Source organism: Anomaloglossus baeobatrachus, chromosome 7 (genome assembly GCF_048569485.1).
Source record: "Anomaloglossus baeobatrachus isolate aAnoBae1 chromosome 7, aAnoBae1.hap1, whole genome shotgun sequence".
NCBI lineage: Eukaryota > Metazoa > Chordata > Amphibia > Anura > Aromobatidae > Anomaloglossus > Anomaloglossus baeobatrachus.
Window position 1 is genome coordinate 142,422,860 of NC_134359.1, and position 19,846 is coordinate 142,442,705.

The 19,846-nt window shown below is 44.3% G+C and overlaps 1 protein-coding gene across 1 annotated transcript; it reads right to left on the reverse strand.

Moving 5' to 3' along the window:
• Positions 1 to 1,493: 1,493 nt before the first annotated feature.
• On the reverse strand, positions 1,494 to 17,161 carry LOC142246013 (gamma-crystallin-3-like). The gene is made up of 4 exons (XM_075319020.1): positions 17,091 to 17,161; positions 16,395 to 16,465; positions 6,197 to 6,439; positions 1,494 to 1,789 (listed from the first exon to the last, which is right to left on the reverse strand). Exons 2-4 carry the CDS (start codon positions 16,401 to 16,403, stop codon positions 1,514 to 1,516), a joined length of 528 nt encoding a protein of 175 aa, XP_075175135.1. The 5' UTR covers positions 16,404 to 16,465; positions 17,091 to 17,161; the 3' UTR covers positions 1,494 to 1,513.
• Positions 17,162 to 19,846: the final 2,685 nt, after the last annotated feature.

Here is a 19,846-nt window from a genome sequence, read left to right on the forward strand (position 1 = left end):
GCACATCCGGCATCGTTTGACATATCGTAGCGTGTAACAGCTACGAGCGACTGTGATCGAGCAAAAATACTCACCTTATCGTTGCTCGTTGACACGTCGCTCATTTTCAAAAAATCGAATGTCGTTCTGCGCACCGGTTGTTCATTGTTCCCGAGGCAGCACACATCGCTCCGTGTGACACCCCGGGAACGATGAACTGCAGCTTACCTGCGTCCCGCCAGCAATGCGGAAGGAAGGAGGTGGGCGGGATGTTACGTCCAGCTAATCTTTGCCCCTCCTCTTCTATTGGGCGGCCGCTGAGTGACATCGCTTGGAAGGTAAGTAGTGAGAAGGGGTTACCGACTTTGTGCGACACGAGCAACAAATTGACCATGTTGCACAAATAATGGGGGCGGGTGCGATCGCACGATAAATCGCCGGGTGTAAAGCGGCCTTTAGAGAAGCTCAGGAATGTGAAACTAAGACATGTATGTCTCACCCAGACTCTTAAAGCTGGGTGGAAATGCCAGCAGTATATAAGAGATAAATGGAGCCAATTAGGATGATACAATGTATGTCCAAGAAATGCCTATATAACTGAGTGACAAAGATATAATAATGGCACTTATTGTGAGACAGAGAGCTACGTCTGATACATGACTGCCTCCTGGGGGCTTCTCCTATATGTATGTACGTGGTCTCTATAATTTAATAAGAAGCACACACAAAGCTTTATTAATCACATGCTGGGTGGAAATCTATTTGTCTAGCTTTAATATGTTTGAGTTTTTGTATGCTCAGTTTCTGCAGTTCATAGAGCACATAGGAACTATTAGGAACAGATATTAATTTCCTGTTTAGTTTTCCTGACAGTTGGATGTGGTTGGAGTCTCGGAAATCTGCCAGCTCTTTTTTTTAGCTTACATTTTCTTTTAGTGGTAAAATGCTGTAAATTCTTTTTATTTACAAAATAATAAAAGAATAATGCTCAAAATGATGGGTCAGAAAGGCTTTGTACACAGACCGACAGATGTGTGTACTTATTGCTGTGTTTCCATCAATTGATGCACTGAATTGAAACACGAGGCCTCGTGCAAGACACTTTGCATCTTCTCTAAAAGCTCTAACTAAAGAAGGGTTTTCACGACACCTGTAATTCAGTGTGGTGTGTTTCATTTAACCATGTTACCCCAGAAAAACCCTTATCAATGTGGAAATATCATACTTAGTAAACACCTCCTGTGCCATCATGAATGTTATGTAAGTGGTTGTCCACTGATATTTTGCATCTCCGCAGTCTCCCTTCTATAACATTAAACTTTGTGTGCATTCTGCTGGGAAGACATTTTTGAATATGCCTTCATATTAAAAAGTATAGATAAGTTTCAATAAATAGATATTTTTGTAAATCTGTTAACATATTAGGACACTCAGTTATTCATTTTTTAAAAGTAATTACACTGCAAATTAAAGATCACAACATCAATTTTATTAAGTGTTGTTACAACTGTGTTTAATGTTTCACGTGCAGACATTAATAAAGATCGAGAACCCTCTTGAAGGAGCCAATTCTGGGACTGCTTGCTCCCCATTCTGAATATCTTCTGTATTCACCAGGCCTCAGGTAATACTGTCTTCCTCGATAGCTGGACTCTTCATAGAAGATCCACTGGCCTTCTGGGATGCTGCAGGAGTAGATATCATTGTAACGGAACTGCTCTTGAACATGTGGACAGTCCTCTGTAAATTCCATCATATGACCTCCAAAATCTTCTTTCTCATAAACTCTAATTCTGAATGTGCCCCGATGCTAAAAGACAGAACAATTTTTGTATAATATTGGTGCTCCTGCTTAACAAATTTAAAGTTTAGTCATACATAGTAATGGAAATGCTTAACGTAAACCTATCATGTACAAGAAAGCTATTTACCTTCAGATATAGGGTTAAGACGTTGCTTCCACTTGCGATAAACACGTATGAGTAAGTTCACACAGTGCGTTTTTCACGGCGTTTTTGCGCGTTTTTCGGGTGCGTTTTTGATCAGATAACTGCATGACTTTGCTTCCCTAGCAAAGTCTATGAGTTTTCATTTTTGCTGTCTGCACACAGCATTTTTTTTAGCTGCATTTTTGTGGTGCCCAAAAAAACGCAGCATGTCAATTATTTCCGCGTTTTTCATCCATTGAATGCAATGGGATGTTTGAAAACGCAATGAGAAACGCAAATTGCAAATATAGCTGCGTTTTAGTGCGATTTTATGACTAAAAACGCAGCTATAAATGCAAGGGGTGGGTACTATAGTGACATGTACAGGAAGAGGATTCCTTCTGTCAGTAAACACAGAAGCGTGAATCCTCCTGGTACCGTCACCGCTTCTTCCATTTCCCGCCCTGTGCCATGTCAGCTCCCGTGCGGCGCCATGTACGGGCGGGAGATGGAAGCGGCTGCTAAATCAAAAGTGAAGAGTAGAAAATGTCATACTCACCTGTCTGCAAACTCCCGGTGCCATGTCCGCTCCCAGCTCCTGTTCCCGGTCCGCCACCCCCGCTCCGCCTGTGTGCCGGTTCCCAGGTACGTCCGATGGCTGCAGGACCTGGCGGTGGATCACCTGATGCGGTCACCTGATGCATCAGCTGATCGTAAGTCTCGCGGTGACACCGGCTTTTTACAGTCGGCCGGGCAATCAGCTGATGCCGTCAGACTTCATCAGATTACCGGCAGCTCTGTGTGTAGTGTTTTTTTGGGGGGGGGGTTTGCACAGATGCATCAGCCTAGACTGTACAGCAAGTGCCGAGTGACTGATTCCCCGGAACTTGCAGTCAGTTCATGACAGCTGCAGACAGGCCGGGGTGATCTCCGGAGTTCAGGTGAGAGCACCGGAGATTAGCCCGGGATGTCTGTAGCTGTCATGAACTAACTGACTGCAAGTGCTGGGGCTCTTGTCACTTGCGCCAGTCACTCGGCGCTCGCTGTACAGTCTCGGCTGCCGTCTGGCGCTCAAGTGAGAGCTCCGGAGTGCAGTGCAGGTACCTGAATCCAGGCCTGACATTACTGGAGTTTCCTCCGGTAGCCAGTCCAACGCTGCATTGAAGTGTGTATTTTTTTTTTTTTGCACTGATGCATCAGCTGATTGTATAAAAGCCGTTTATACAATCAGCTGCTGTGTCATGTGATTCAGGCCCCAAACCTGACACATCATCTGATCGCTTTGCCTTCCAGCAAACCGATCAGATGATATTGGATCCGGATTGGACGGCGCGGGACCCTAACCCAGGATTACTGCGGAGGGGGGTTCTTTATTTAAATAAAGATGGAGTCACTAATTGTGTTGTGTTTTATTTTTAATAAAAATATTTTTCTGTGTATTTTTTTTGTTATCTTTACTAGAAATTCATGGTGGCCATGTCTAATATTGGCATGACACAATGAATTTTGGGCTTAGGGTCAGTTTATAATATAGAGCTAGCCCTAATCCCATTATTACCCAGCGAGCCACCCGGCATCAGGGTAGCTGGAAGAGTTGGATACAGCGCCAGAAGATGGCGCTTCTATGAAAGCGCCATTTTCTGGGGCGGCTGCAGACTGCAATTCGCAGCAGGGGTGCCCAGAAAGCTTGGGCACCCTAAGCTGCGGATTCCAATCCCCAGCTGCCTAGTTGTACCTGGCTGGACTCAATAATTGGGCGAAGCCCACGTCATTTTTTTTTTAATTATTTCATGAAATTCATGAAATAATTTAAAAAAAGGGGCTTCCCTATATTTTTGTTTCCCAGCCGGGTACAAATAGGCAGCTGGGGGTTGGGGGCAGCCCGTACCTGCCTGCTGTACCCGGCGAACATACAAAAATATGGCGAAGCCCACGTCATTTTTGGGGGCGGGGCAAAGAAATTCTGCATACGGTCCTGGATGGAGGATGCTGAGCCTTGTAGTTTGACAGCTGCTGTCTGCTCTCCTGCATACACTATTGGATGGAGGATGCTGAGCCTTGTAGTTCTGCAGCTGATGTCTGCTCTCCTGCATCCACTAGTGGATGGAGTATACTGAGCCTTGTAGTTCTGCTCCCCCTGCCTCTCCCTCCAGCATACAGTCCTTGATGGAGCATGCTGAGCCTTGTAGTTCTGCAGATGTCTGCTCTCCTGCATACACTAGTGGAGAATGAAGAACATATTGAAGAAGGAAATGACATCAAACCTTTTTTTTTGCAACAATCTTTAATGGCATTGTTCACTGATAAAAATCGCATAAAAACGCAGTGAGCAAAAACGCAGCAAAACGCAACAAAAAACGCACCAAAACGCGGTAAAAACGCATGTTTTTTCCCACGGGTGCGTTTTTGTGCGTTTTTTGCCGCAAAAAACGCACAAAACGCAGTGACAAAAAAACGCAGTGTGTGAACTTAGCCTATGAGTGCAATCTGATAAAACATCAGATTGCACTTGCACAAGTGTTAAACAATGAGGCAGGATCCATCTAATATTTTCTTCTCATGCCAAATCGGCATGTGAAACAAATTGCAGCATGCTGTGTTTGGCAACATGTCTCACATCACTCGCACCCATAAATGTCTATGGGTGCATGTAAAACATCGCACTTGTCACGCTTCCGGTTCCCGTGCCCCGCTCTCCGGTCCCCGTGGCCCGCTCTCCGGTCCCCAACGGCGTCCCCTGCTCACCGTTCCGGTCCCTGCTTCCTCTCCCTCGCCTGTGCCCTCCATGTGTCCTGCTCCCCGCTCCCAGCACTCCTCTGCGACGCAGGACACACTGCCGGGCACTCCTGCTTCTTCTGCACCGCTTCCTGCTCTGGCTTCTGGCACACGGGCCTTGCGCATGCGCATTAGGGCGCACGCGCGGTCATTGACCCTCTCTTAAAGGGCCAGCGTCTAGAAACAGGATATTGCATAGACAGGTACAGGGTAGAAGAGGATTCTCTTTCCTGGTGGGTGGGGCCTGTTCTATGTGTTTAGTAAGCTAGGAGTTCAGGTCCCCGTATTGCTTTGTCCAGTATTAACCCCTGTCTGTCTCGCAGAGCCTGTCCTGCCACGCCAGCCGGTCCTGACCACGTCCGCTCCAGTACTCCTGACGGTGACTGTCGGCTGATGTTCCACCACCTCTTCAGTTCCGCCAGGCTCCAGTCCCTGGCTCCGTTTGGTGACCTGTCATCTCGCTCAGCTGGTTCCGGATTCCGCCTGACCTTACAACCCGGCCTCGGACCCTGAGCCTCGTCACCCGTACTACCGTCTAGAACTCTGTGTTCCCAGGGACATCTACTTTCCAGCTCTCTATACGGACTGTCTTGCTACCAGTAGTGCTTTGGCTGCCGTGCATCAAGGCCCTCTGGCGGGGTGACCGGCCTGGCTGCCTCACCAGGGAAATCCGGTGTACGGTCTAGTGTTTCCACCACCTGGACGCAACAGCACTCCACTCGGATGTCAACGGAGTACAGTCCACAATACTCACAGACAGGCAGCGGAGAAGATGGAGAGATTAACCTCTACATCTTCTCTGCACCTATCATCCAATTCTCGCTTGTGAGAGAATCGGAGCACAGTGAATGCTACTTGGCTCCTGCTCGCAGCAGAGCCTGAGCCGAGTGTTAATAGCATATGGCATCCGATTCTATCCCATCTGATGTCATACCCAAGTGGCCTAATATGCATGGTAATAGTATTAATGTGGTGTTAGGCTGCCTTCCAAGTGCAGTGGCGACAGAGAAAATTAACATATATTTTCCCAGCAGACACTCACTTCCAGCCATAGGGACAGTATACTGAGCAGCTATAGTCATCAATCATTACACAGTGAGCACAGCTGTTATCACTTATCTGCACACACATGCTGCACAAACATGCTGCAAAATTGGCGGTCAAACAAAATGCCAAGGAATATTACTGCTCCCATCTGGATATGACAGGTTCGACCATCCACGCACATAACTAATGACAGCATTGAGCGTGGACATAAACTGATACTGTTGGATAGATGAGTGACAGTGAATTGTGGTAGCCCTATAGAGGTGAAGATAGACGTGCCTTCACGGCTCGCAGTTCAGCTCTTTTAATATTGTTTAACAAGGGATTATGAATGTTTTATGACAAATGGATAAAGTATTTTCTGAAAACTGATTAAATACATTCTACAGCTAGGAATGTGGATTACTTTTAACTCACCGTCATCTTTTTTATTCTTTTACACTTTTATAAAGCAAAGAAGATCTTACTTGTGTGGTCAGTCGACAGGACCTCACGGAGTCATTGAAGCCCAGCCACTGTTGGTAATCTGGATATTCTCCTTTTTTTAGAAAATACTGGTGGCCCTTGTAGTTAGGATGTTCATAGATCATCCAGTTTCCATTCTCCACGCGGATAGAATTGCACCGACTAAAGAAGGAGTGAAGATCAGCGGAGTCACAGTTGCACTCATAAGAGCGACCCTGAAAGTTTTTGTCTTCATAAAAGATAATCTGTAAAAACGGGAAATATTATAGCTCTGTAGTTATTTGCAGAAAAGAATAAACCGATTTGTAATATAAAAAAGTGATATTTGCATTTATGTTGGAATTAGTTTTTGTTTCAGTTTTGGAGTCTTTGAAGAGACAGATGAAGTAATCCCTTTTCTACTGATTGGTGAGAGGCTGTTCCTTGCCACTAGATTTTACATCATGGGTGTAGAGAATTCTTACATAATGGATATGGAGAATTGACCCAAGAGTATAAAAAAGAATATAGGGTCATACAATTATCAGTTCGTCCTGTAATATGTTGAACCTAATGACTTCACAAACTTCTTTGGTGTTTACTTCACTTTGTGTAGTAGGCGTTTGGATCCACAAAATTATATTCAATTATCACGTACCATTTTACGATATGTTAAAATGCATTTTCTCTTTTTGTGAAAGAAAATGTAAAATAATATAAAAAAATGTAATATCATTTTGACTGAATAATTAAAAAAAAATATTTAGATCACTAATTTCTTGTCTGTATTAAGAAGAAAATAAACTATTCTTAAAGGTATACCAAGCCTTGAAACTAAGAGTAGAGAGAAAATATAATTGCCCTTACTGTTAGTCTAGAGAAAATCTACAAAACAGTTTTACAAAAATACTGGTAAAAACACAATGATAAATCTGCTGATCTTTTTTATTTTCTCCTGGTGCTGGGCTGTAGGATGTGGGCAGCAACCTAGCTACCAGGGGGGGGGGCAGAGAGGGCAGTCACTCAGGGGCCCTCCCGGAGCTACCGCTACTGGAAACTCTATAAGCGCGCATCGCTCTGATACAGTTAGGCGGGCTTTGCACGCTGCGACATCGGTAACAATGTGTTACCGATGCTGCAGCGATAGTCCCGCCCCCGTCGCACGTGCGATATCTAGTAAAAGCTGCCGTAGCGATTATTATCGCTACGGAAGCTTCACACGCACTTACCTGCCGTGCAACGTCCCTCTGGCCGGCGACCTGCCTCCTTCCTTAGGGGGGCGGGTCGTGCGGCGTCACAGTGACGTCACACGGCAGGCGGCCAATTGAAGCGGAGGGGCGGAGATGAGCAGGATGTAAACATCCCGCCCACCTCCTTCCTTCTCATTGCAGCCAGCGGCAGGTAAGGTGAAGTTCCTCGCTCCTGCGGCTTCATACACAGCGATGTGTGCTGCCGCAGGAGCGAGGAACAACATCGCACCTGTCGCTGCACCGGCATTATGGAAATGTCGGAAGCTGCAGCGATGATACGATAACGACGCTTTTGCGCTCGTTCATCGTATCAAAAAGGTTTTACACATTGCGATATCGACTGCGACGCCGGATGTGCGTCACTTTCGATTTGACCCCATCGACATCGCACGTGCAATGTCGCAACGTGCAAAGCCGCCCTTAAACTCTGTGATAGTGCTGGGAGACACAATCTCTCTGCACTGCAGCTCTCAGATGTCTTTACGCCAGGAATCTGCATGTCCTAGTGTGATCACATCACTGCGTTAGTCCTACACTTTGGTCCTGTCGCTGGCAGAGTCCTCAGCATCCATGGGTAGGTGGGTATATGACGTTTGTTTTTTGCTTCTGGGGAAAATACTGGGGGCCATGATACAGTGTCAGGGGAACTCTGGGGGCCATATTACATTCTGAGGAAAATACTGTGAGCCATGAGACAGATTGGGGGAATACTGGGGGCTATATTACATTGTAGGGGAAATACTAGGGATCATATTACAGTGTAGGGGGAATACTGGGGGTCGATTTAAATGTGGGGGAATACTGAGGGTCATGTTACAGTGTGCGAAGAATACTGGGGTTCAGATTTGAATGTGAGGGAACAATGGGAGTTATATTACAGTGTGGGAGGAATATTGGGGACCATATTACAGTGTGTGGGAAATACTGTGGGCCATATTACAGTGTGTGGGAAATACTGGGAGCCATATTACAGTGTGGGGGGATTACTGGAGGCCATAATAGTGTGGGACAAATATTGGGAGCTATGATGCAGTGTGGGGGGATTACTTGGAGCGATAATACATTGCTGGGGAAATACTGGATGCCATATTACAGTGTGAGGAACATACTGAGGTCCATGAGACAGATTGGGGAAATAATGGAGGTGATATTACAGTGTAGGGGAAATACTGTGGATCATATTACTATGTGGGGGGAATACTGGGGGTCAGATTTAAATGTGGAAGGAATACTGGGGGTCATATTACTGTGGGGGGGGAATATTGGTGGCCATATTACAGTGTGAGGGAAATACTAGCAGCCATATTACAGTGTGGGGAATACTGGGGGCCATATTAGCGTGTGTAGAAAATACTGGGAGTGATATTACAGTGTGGGAGGAATATTGGGGGCCACATAACAGTGTGTGGGAAATACTGGGGGCCATGATGCAGTGTGGAGGGATTTCTTGGTGCCATAATACATTGTGGGGCAAATATTGGGGGCCAGATTACAGTGTGAGGAAAATACTGAGGGCCATAATACAGATTAGGGGAATACTGGGGGCCATATTACATTGTAGGAGAAATACTGGGGATCAAATTACAGTGTGGGGGGGATACTGGGGCAGATTTAAATGTGGGGGGGATGCTGGGGTCATATTACAGTGTGGGGGGAATATTGAGGGCCTTATTACATGGTGAGGGAAATACTAGGGGCCATATTACAGTGTGGGAGGAATAGTGGGGGCCACATAATTGCATGAGTGGACTACTACAGGCCATAGTACAGTGTGTGGTAAATACTGGGGGCCATGATGGAGTGTGGGGGTGTGCCGCCCCCGTGCCAGCAACCGGTCGCTGCTCGGGCCCGGACCTTCAGGGGTGGTGGCTCGAGGGTCTCCGGACCCAGGGGTCTCACAGACATGCCGAATAAAATGGGGGACGTAGATGTACGGGCTAGGCCGTAATAAGTTTGTGACGCCACCCACGGTGTGTGGTGAGGTGGGACACCACTGCTGCTGTTACGGGGCACCCAAGGGAGATGTTGTGCAGCAAGATGTTAACCCCTCCGTGGGCAGGGATGGCCCCAGGACCCGATGGCTCTGGTGCAGGGGCAATGACGACCGCAGGGGGTGTTGGTGTACTCACTCTGAAGGAAACACACAAGTCTCTGGTAAACCAAGATGGTGGTGGCCGATGCCACGGCCAGTTGCGTTCGGGATCCCCCACCCAGCTGGTGGTCTCTATCCTTTTCCTGCACTGTATTAGTAGAAAAGACTTCCTTGTATGAAACGTAGGAGTCCGCTCCCGGCTGGATGTGGCCTAAGGAGCCGTGCCCGCATACGCTGGCCCGTGGGATCTATGGGCCTTGGCGATTACCTCTTATCCATAATCGGTGGGCTGTTGTCTTCTATGAGGGACTTTGGGTGAGACAGGACCTCTAGTCCTGGCCGCAATCGGTTAATTAACCAGTTCCAGTAGGTTCTGGTTCCTGCCTTCAGGGTCCAAGTACCCCCTTTATGCTACGGTTTCCGGGTCGGTTCCCCGTGTCGGTACCGGCGGACTCCTACCCTGGCCCTGTCCACCTCGGTTCCACCGAGCCGTCTTCCCGTCTCCTGCTGACGGAGACCACCGTCTGCCTCCGAGCCAAGGCACCAGGGCTCCTACCCTGGTACCTGTCAGTTTGCTTTAGGCCTAACACACAGGCCTGACCTCCACTACTCAACTCTCAGTCTTAACCCCTGGGTGGGCGTGCACCAACCGCCTGGCCACACCCACTGGTATGTCTAACTGTCCCTAAGGGGGTGACTAGGGTTTAATGGTTGGCTGTGTGTTTCCTAATGAGGGAAAGGTGTAATGCGGGGGCCTAACTGTGACTACCTGGTTTTGCCAGGGCATCACAGGGGGATTACTTGGGGGCCATATTACATTATGGTAGAAATACTGGGTGCCATATTACAGTGTTGGGGGAATAGTGGGAGCCATATTATAGTGCAGGGGAGATACTTGGGGCCATTTTACAGTGTGAGGGAAATATTAGAGCCATGATACAATGTGGGGGAAATACTGGGGTCGTATTACAGCGTGGGGGAATAGTGGGGGTCATGTTACAGTGTGAGGGAAATACAGGGGGCCATGATACAGTGTGAGGGAAATACTGGAGGTCATATTACAGTGTAGAGAGAATTTCTGGGGTCATAATACAGGATGGAGTAAATACTGGGGACCATATTACAGGATGGGAGGATTAGTGGGGGCCATGATACAGTGTGGGGGAAATACTTGGGGCCATATTACAGTGTGACGGGGTTACTGGTGGCGACCATAGAGTGTGAGTATGGCTACTGGGGGCCATCATACAGTCAGGGGTGACTACTGAGTTCAGTCATACAGTGCGAGGGGCTACTATGGGGCCCATCATACTGTGTATAGGAAGCAGTATATCTATCATGCTACGTTGGAGCTGTGGTGAGTATCATGCTGTATAGAGGGGAATTATGTATAAGGGGACTCTGGAGAAATTATTAAATGTTAAAAGGGCACATATGAAGCATTATTGTTATAGGGGCAATCAATGTTTTGTGAAATGGACACTTTGGGGACATTATTACTTTCAAGGGGGCAAAATGTGCACACTGTTTTCTAGGGCACTTGCAGAGGACATTAATATTTTGTAGGGGCAATTTTACCATTAAGTGAGCACAAAGGAGGCATTTTACTTTGTAAGAGGCACATTGGTGGACATTATGTTGGGTATTAAGAGGGTCAGTAATAGTAGCACATATGGCAGCAGCAGCTCAGTATTAGGGTGAAAATAGGATGAGGAGTTTGTGCAGAGGACGGTGAGGAGAAAGAGGAGGACATGGCTAAGCCTGTGGAACACACAAGTGTGACATACAAAATGTTTTGTCCGTTATTGTGTAATGAAAAGTTGCATAACTTTCTTTTTTGCCCCTTTTAGAGCTTTACTTTTCTTCTTGTTGTTAAACAAATGTAAACAAGCTGTATATTTAAGAATGCATGTTTTTAATTGGGTTCAAGTAAAATATATCTTTGTACCGTGTTAGCCAGTAGAGATAAAAAAATTTGTTTAAAAGAACTGAAGTCCTCAGTGGTTGATACTTTTTAATGGCTAACTGAAAAGATGGTAATAATAGCAAGCTTTCGAGACTACTCAGGTCTCTTCATCAGGCATGGTATAACACAAAATCTGAAGAGTCACATATTTATACACAATAGGACATAGAATGGGGCAGTCAAAAAAAAAAAAAAAACAACCAAGTTATATAAAACAGACCTATCACTATGGCAGGGGGACAAACTGTTGTAGCCATAAATTTTGCTGCAGTTCAGTGTGAAAGTTTTATTGTCCTTTGATCAGGGTCTGGCCCAGGCTGTGACATGCTCGGATGGTCAGAGGAGCACATCTTTTAACTGATGTAAAAAGACATGAATCCATGAGACACATTCATTCCTGCTCTGAATGTGTCAAAGGTCATCATAAGTTTGTACTCCCATAGTCTCCTGTCTCTCTGGGACTTGAAATTTCCTTTCAATACCAGCAATTTCATGTCCATGATGCTGTGGTCTGAGTTACAAAAATGTTTGGCCACAGGTAGATCCATCCTTTTTTCCCTAATTGTGTGGCGGTGAGAATTCATCCTTGTTCAGAGCTGTTGTCCTGTCTCCCCTACATACAGACCCGCAGTTGGACATTTGGTACATATAATTAGGTACACCAAATTGGTTGTGGTGCAGCTGAAGGTACCTGGGATCTTGTAGTCCTGATGTGATCTGGGAATCTTTATCTTGTCTGTTGTCAATATTAATGGACAGGTCTTGCATTTTTTCTGGTTGCAGGGAAATGTTCCTGTTGTTGTTGGAGAGGACAGGGAGCTTCTGACAATGATGCTTCTTAGATTCGGGGGCTGTCTAAAACACAGAAGTGGGGGGTCTGGAAAAATAGATTTTAACCGGGCATCTTTTTGCAGTAATGGTTGTAGTTTCCGTGCAGCTCCTCTAAACACCTCCAGATGTGGATTGTAGGTGACTACAAGAGGGACCCGGTTGTTTTCTTCTTTAGTTTTATAATGTAGGAGATGGTTTCTTGATATTCTGGTGGCTCTTATAATCTGGTTTTCAATTGTTCTTGGGTGGTAGCCTTGATTCAGAAAGGTCTTTCTGAGGCCCTCAAGGTGATTGTCTCTATCTGTACTGTTGGAACATATCCGATTGTACCTGATAGCCTGGCTGTATACAATAGAGTTTTTATGTGTTTTGGATGAAAACTGTCCCATTTCAGGTATGTTGGACGGTCAATTGGCTTCTTGTACAGTGATGTCTGTATTTCATTGTTCTGTAGTTTTATGATGGTGTCCAAGAAGTTGATTTCAGTGCAGGAGTAGTTGAGTGTTAGGTTGATGGTGGGATGAAACTGATTAAATTGTTCATGGAAGGTCTTCAGCTGCTGCTCAGACTCTGTCCAGATGATTAAAATATCGTCAATGTAGTGGTAGTAGGCCAGAGGCCTGATAGGACAAGAAGATAAAAAGTCACTCTCAAGCTTGGCCATGAAAAGATTTGCATATTGTGGTGCCATTTTGCTTCCCATTGCAGTCCCAGTCTCCTGTAGATATATGTCATTGTCAAATGCAAAGTAATTATGGGTGAGGATGAATTTTGTAAGCTTCACCACAGAATTGGCATCAGTTCCTGTATTTTCCAGGAAAATTTTGCAAGCATTTAATCCATCCTGGTGTGGAATATTCGAGTACAAGGATTCCACATCCATGGTAGCAAGGATGGTTCCCTCTGGAAGAGGACCTATTGCTGATAGTTTTTTCAATAGGTCAGTAGTGTCCTGGATGTAGCTGGTTGTATCCCTTACCAACGGTTTAAGGATACCCTCTACCCATCCAGAGATTTGTTCAGTGAGGGTGCCCACACATGAAATGATGGGTCTTCCTGGGTTTCCAGATTTGTGAATTTTGGGAAGCATGTAGAATGTGCCTATTCTTGGACTCACCGGTATCAGTTCATCAGTTCTTATGGATATGTCAGGCAAACCAGAGGCCAACTTGTTAAGTTCCTTGTAATAGTCCTGTGTAGGGTCAGACTCCAATTTCTTATAGTAGCGTGTGTCCATCAGTTGTCTGTGTGCTTCCTTCATGTAGTCTAATTTGTTCATCATGACTATTGCACCCACCTTGTCTGCAGGTTTAATGATGATTTCTTTGTTGGTTTTCAAAGATTTTATGGCCCTTCTCTCCTGGGCACTGATGTTGGACGGTTGCCTCCTGTGTGTGTCTAGGAAAGTGGATTTTACCAAATGTCTGAAAGTGTCTATATAGTTATCCAGATGAGGGTTGCGTCCTGGTGGAGGTGTCCAATCTGATCTTTTCCTGGTTGTCAAAGAAGTGGGGGGTCTGGAAAAATAGATTTTAACCGGGCATCTTTTTGCAGTAATGGTTGTAGTTTCCGTGCAGCTCCTCTAAACACCTCCAACCAGGAAAAGATCAGATTGGACACCTCCACCAGGACGCAACCCTCATCTGGATAACTATATAGACACTTTCAGACATTTGGTAAAATCCACTTTACTAGACACACACAGGAGGCAACCATCCAACATCAGTGCCCAGGAGAGAAGGGCCATAAAATCTTTGAAAACCAACAAAGAAATCATCATTAAACCTGCAGACAAGGGGGGGGTGCAATAGTCATGATGAACAAATCAGATTACATGAAGGAAGCACACAGACAACTGATGGACACACGCTACTATAAGAAATTGGAGTCTGACCCTACACAGCACTATTACAAGGAACTTAACAAGTTGGCCTCTGGTCTGCCTGACATATCCATAAGAACTGATGAACTGATACCGGTGAGTCCAAGAATAGGCACATTCTACATGCTTCCCAAAATTCACAAATCTGGAAACCCAGGAAGACCCATCATTTCATGTGTGGGCACCCTCACTGAACAAATCTCTGGATGGGTAGAGGGTATCCTTAAACCGTTGGTAAGGGATACAACCAGCTACATCCAGGACACTACTGACCTATTGAAAAAACTATCAGCAATAGGTCCTCTTCCAGAGGGAACCATCCTTGCTACCATGGATGTGGAATCCTTGTACTCGAATATTCCACACTAGGATGGATTAAATGCTTGCAAAATTTTCCTGGAAAATACAGGAACTGATGCCAATTCTGTGGTGAAGCTTACAAAATTCATCCTCACCCATAATTACTTTGCATTTGACAATGACATATATCTACAGGAGACTGGGACTGCAATGGGAAGCAAAATGGAACCACAATATGCAAATCTTTTCATGGCCAAGCTTGAGAGTGACTTTTTATCCTCTTGTCCTATCAGGCCTCTGGCCTACTACCGTTACATTGACGATATTTAATCATCTGGACAGAGTCTGAGCAGCAGCTGAAGACCTACCATGAACAATTTAATCAGTTTCATCCCACCATCAACCTAACACTCAACTACTCCTGCACTGAAATCAACTTCTTTGACACCATCATTAAACTACAGAACAATGAAATACAGACATCCCTGTACAAGAAGCCAATTGACCGTCCAACATACCTGAAATGGGACAGTTTTCATCCAAAACACATAAAAAACTCTATTGTATACAGCCAGGCTATCAGGTACAATCGGATATGTTCCAACAGTACAGATAGAGACAATCACCTTGAGGGCCTCAGAAAGACCTTTCTGAATCAAGGCTACCACCCAAGAACAATTGAAAACCAGATTATAAGAGCCACCAGAATATCAAGAAACCATCTCCTACATTATAAAACTAAAGAAGAAAACAATCGGGTCCCTCTTGTAGTCACCTACAATCCACATCTGGAGGTGTTTAGAGAAGCTGCACTGAAACTACAACCATTACTGCAAAAAGATGCTCGGTTAAAATCTATTTTTCCAGACCCCCCACTTCTGTGTTTTAGACAGCCCCGAATCTAAGAAGCATCATTGTCAGAAGCTCCCTATCCTCTCCAACAACAACAGGAACATTTCCCTGCAACCAGAAAAAATGCAAGACCTGTCCATTAATATTGACAACAGACAAGATAAAGATTCCCAGATCACATCAGGACTACAAGATCCCAGGTACCTTCAGCTGCACCACAACCAATGTGGTGTACTTAATTATATGTACCAAATGTCCAACTGGGGATCTGTATGTAGGGGAGACAGGACAACAGCTCAGGACAAGGATGAATTCTCACCGCCACACAATTAGGGAAAAAAGGATGGATCTACCTGTGGCCAAACATTTTTGTAACTCAGACCACAGCATCATGGACATGAAATTGCTGGTATTGAAAGGAAATTTCAAGTCCCAGAGAGATAGGAGACTATGGGAGTACAAACTTATGATGACCTTTGACACATTCAGAGCAGGAATGAATGTGTCTCATGGATTCATGTCTTTTTACATCAGTTAAAAGATGTGCTCCTCTGACCATCCGAGCGTGTAACAGCCTGGGCCAGACCCTTATCAGAGGACAATAAAACTTTCACACTGAACTGCAGCAAAATTTATGGCTACAACAGTTTGTCCCCCTGCCATAGTGATAGTTCTGTTTTATATAACTTGGTTGTTTTTTTTTTTGTTTTTTTTTTTTACTGCCCCATTCTATGTCCTGTTGTGTATAAATATGTGACTCTTCAGATTTTGTGTTATACCATGCCTGATGAAGAGACCTGAGTAGTCTCGAAAGCTTGCTATTATTACCATCTTTTCAGTTAGCCATTAAAAGGTATCAACCACTGAGGACTTCAGTTCTTTTAAACAAATTTTTTTAATTGGGTTAAAATTCTGCAATTTGTGAGATAGTAGTCCTGTTAGCTAATTTAATATATCAATATTAGGGCATAGGAATATAATCTGGCAAACCCTGTTGGAAATACATAAATTAATCTACTATGATATTAAAAAATATTATCTAACTCACCTTCCCCATTTTGAGTGAATTTCACCGTCAGTCCAGAGTACATCTATGGGATGTTCTTATCTTCTATTTAACTGTGCAACCATAAAACCAGGATTTGCATATATTAACCATTTTTTTGTCTTCTGGGTACTATATTCAATATTTTTTTGTTTCTTTGTTATGTGCTACCGTCTATGCACCTCATGTTAAATGTGCTTGTGATAGCATACGCAGGCAGGAATGGTTTAATTGGACTATGAAATCCCCATTGAGCTTTTGTTTGTCTAGAAAAATCTTTCTAAGCAAAGAAGTGCAAGCACATTCACTACAAGCTGGATTGTAGTCTTTTCTACTAATACAATGATCTGTATTATTTGCCCTATGTTCTATTGATGTCTTTCTGTTGTACTAGACAGAAAATGCATACAGTGTTGAGCAGGCAGGACATTCAGGTCACATCAGGAAATTATTTATCAGAAGCTGCTAGATGGAAACAGTATGTCAATATAGAGCGAATTACACCATTAATTGTTTATCATTTTAATTTCCTCCTATTTGCCGTTATTCCACAGTAAACATTACTGGTTGGATAATGCCAAAATGAAGTTTTAAAAGCAGAATAAATAAATTCTTTAAACATTGCAGCTTGCAAATATATATATATATATATATATATATATATATATATATATATAGTATATATACTAGCTGTAGTACCTGGCGTTGCCTTGGATTGTAACTAAGTCACCCACTCTGCCACCCTCATCATCAAAATTATATTAACTGACACATAAGCTTCTTATACTAAGAATGTCCTTCGTTGCCTATAGCAACCAATCAGAGCTCCTGTTACTGACCTGTAGCAAATCAAAAGGAGAGCTGTGATTGGTTGCCACCTGATAAATATCCAGGCTAACTGTCAAAACAGCCAATATATTGCCTTATAAAACCCCACACAATTGGTATACAGGTTAAGGTCATGTGACTTCAGCCTCTACAACAGCATTGGCTAAGCATCACCTCCGAAATCATATTAACTGACACATAAACTTCCTATACTAACAATGTCCTACATAAATCAAAATAGGGCCACTTAATGATAAAAATGGCAACAACTCTAACAATGAATGAAACCAAGGAAAAAGAGTCTTTCATTTTGCCAAAATGCAACAATACCCACACAAGCCATATCATGAAGATATAAATATTTTATTATAAATGCTGTAGGGGAATCGATTATAGGCATACATAAATAGTTAATTACAGGACCAAGGGAATAGTGCTGGAGGGGAAAACCCCACGTGTCCCAGGCATTCATTCAGGAGAACCAGTCTCTACTGAGGAACGACAGACATACCATGAGTAACACCAGGCAGACAAGGCTCAAAGAATAGTAAAGCGGCCAAAGAGGCCAAAACAGTTAATGCCCAAAGGCAAAGCCACCTACCAGGAGAGTATGACGCCGAAGTCTGGGATAACACGTGGGGACCAACGTCCCAACACGTGTTTCGCTCCGTGTGCTTCGTCGGGGGATGACTAAAAATAGTGCTGGAGTGATTCTTATATAGGGTCCAACCCTAATCAGCAAAGACGCCCCCTCATTAAATTAATCATAGGAACCAGGGTTCAGCAAAACGCGCCGCACGGGATCCTCAGCAGCGGAAGCCGGAGGGAAGAAAACTTCCTGTGACGTCACAGCACTTCCGGAACTCCGCTGCTAAGGACGCCGGCCGCGGCCGCGTCAGAAGGTAGGGACGTCCCACTAACACGTCATCGGATATGTCCGCCTTAGTGAGAAGGCGCCGGACCATCCATTAGTAAACAGGGCAAAAATGCCCATAGTTGTAAGAAGAAGCGGGGCAGTCAGTTATAAAGACCTTCGACACAGGGTTTGCAATATACCCTAGTAGGAATAATCAAATAGGACAGGGACATGTAGAAAAACAGCAGAGGATGCTTTAAAGAGACAAGGAGAGAAATGATGTCGGCCATTCATACATAAATCACATCCACATATGCAGCGATAGTGTGTATAATAATACGCATATATACATAGACAATAAAGATACATAAGCTGAGATAAGATGTCACATATAAAACAACCGAATGTGTACATAAATAGATATATTCGTTGCATAATTGTGATAAAGCAATATAATTGTAGTAAAACATATATATCTTTAGATTCATCCGGCATCAAAAATACTCCTTGTCTCAATAAGGTTGATGGAAAGTTGACATCCTCCGCAGTAGGTGTCCCAACTATAGGGGCTTAGGACATAGAAGGGGTGGGACCCAAGCTAAAGAAGACAAAAAACACACACTGTTAAAATTTGAGAAAAGCAGAGCCGCACAAAAGGACCAATCGTCCTATTAATACCAAGTCTAAAACTCATAAGTACAACTGCCAAGGGGTAACAGTTACCACTAGAGGACAAAGTGTTAAAGTCCAAAACTCCGGACAACAAGAAAACCGGATGTTATAATGGTAATTATTATCCAAGACAAGGATCATAGAAAGGGGACAAAGGTAAGGCGTTCATTGAGTCCGCTTGGGGACATGGTACCGAGTGTAAAGATCCGTACGAGAGAACATGTACGTGATATTGTGGCCGCAAAAGAGGTCACTAACCCGGAGACCCTCAAGACAGTCCCCCGTCATTTCAGGGAGTTTCACAATTGTGATCCAATCTCCCTGAAGGTTCGTGGGATTGACCGGGTTAATCTTGGTATCCGTGGTGGAGTTTTAGACTTGGTATTAATAGGACGATTGGTCCTTTTGTGCGGCTCTGCTTTTCTCAAATTTTAACAGTGTGTGTTTTTTGTCTTCTTTAGCTTGGGTCCCACCCCTTCTATGTCCTAAGCCCCTATAGTTGGGACACCTACTGCGGAGGATGTCAACTTTCCATCAACCTTATTGAGACAAGGAGTATTTTTGATGCCGGATGAATCTAAAGATATATATGTTTTACTACAATTATATTGCTTTATCACAATTATGCAACGAATATATCTATTTATGTACACATTCGGTTGTTTTATATGTGACATCTTATCTCAGCTTATGTATCTTTATTGTCTATGTATATATGCGTATTATTATACACACTATCGCTGCATATGTGGATGTGATTTATGTATGAATGGCCGACATCATTTCTCTCCTTGTCTCTTTAAAGCATCCTCTGCTGTTTTTCTACATGTCCCTGTCCTATTTGATTATTCCTACTAGGGTATATTGCAAACCCTGTGTCGAAGGTCTTTATAACTGACTGCCCCGCTTCTTCTTACAACTATGGGCATTTTTGCCCTGTTTACTAATGGATGGTCCGGCGCCTTCTCACTAAGGCGGACATATCCGATGACGTGTTAGTGGGACGTCCCTACCTTCTGACGCGGCCGCGGCCGGCGTCCTTATCAGCGGAGTTCCGGAAGTGCTGTGACGTCACAGGAAGTTTTCTTCCCTCCGGCTT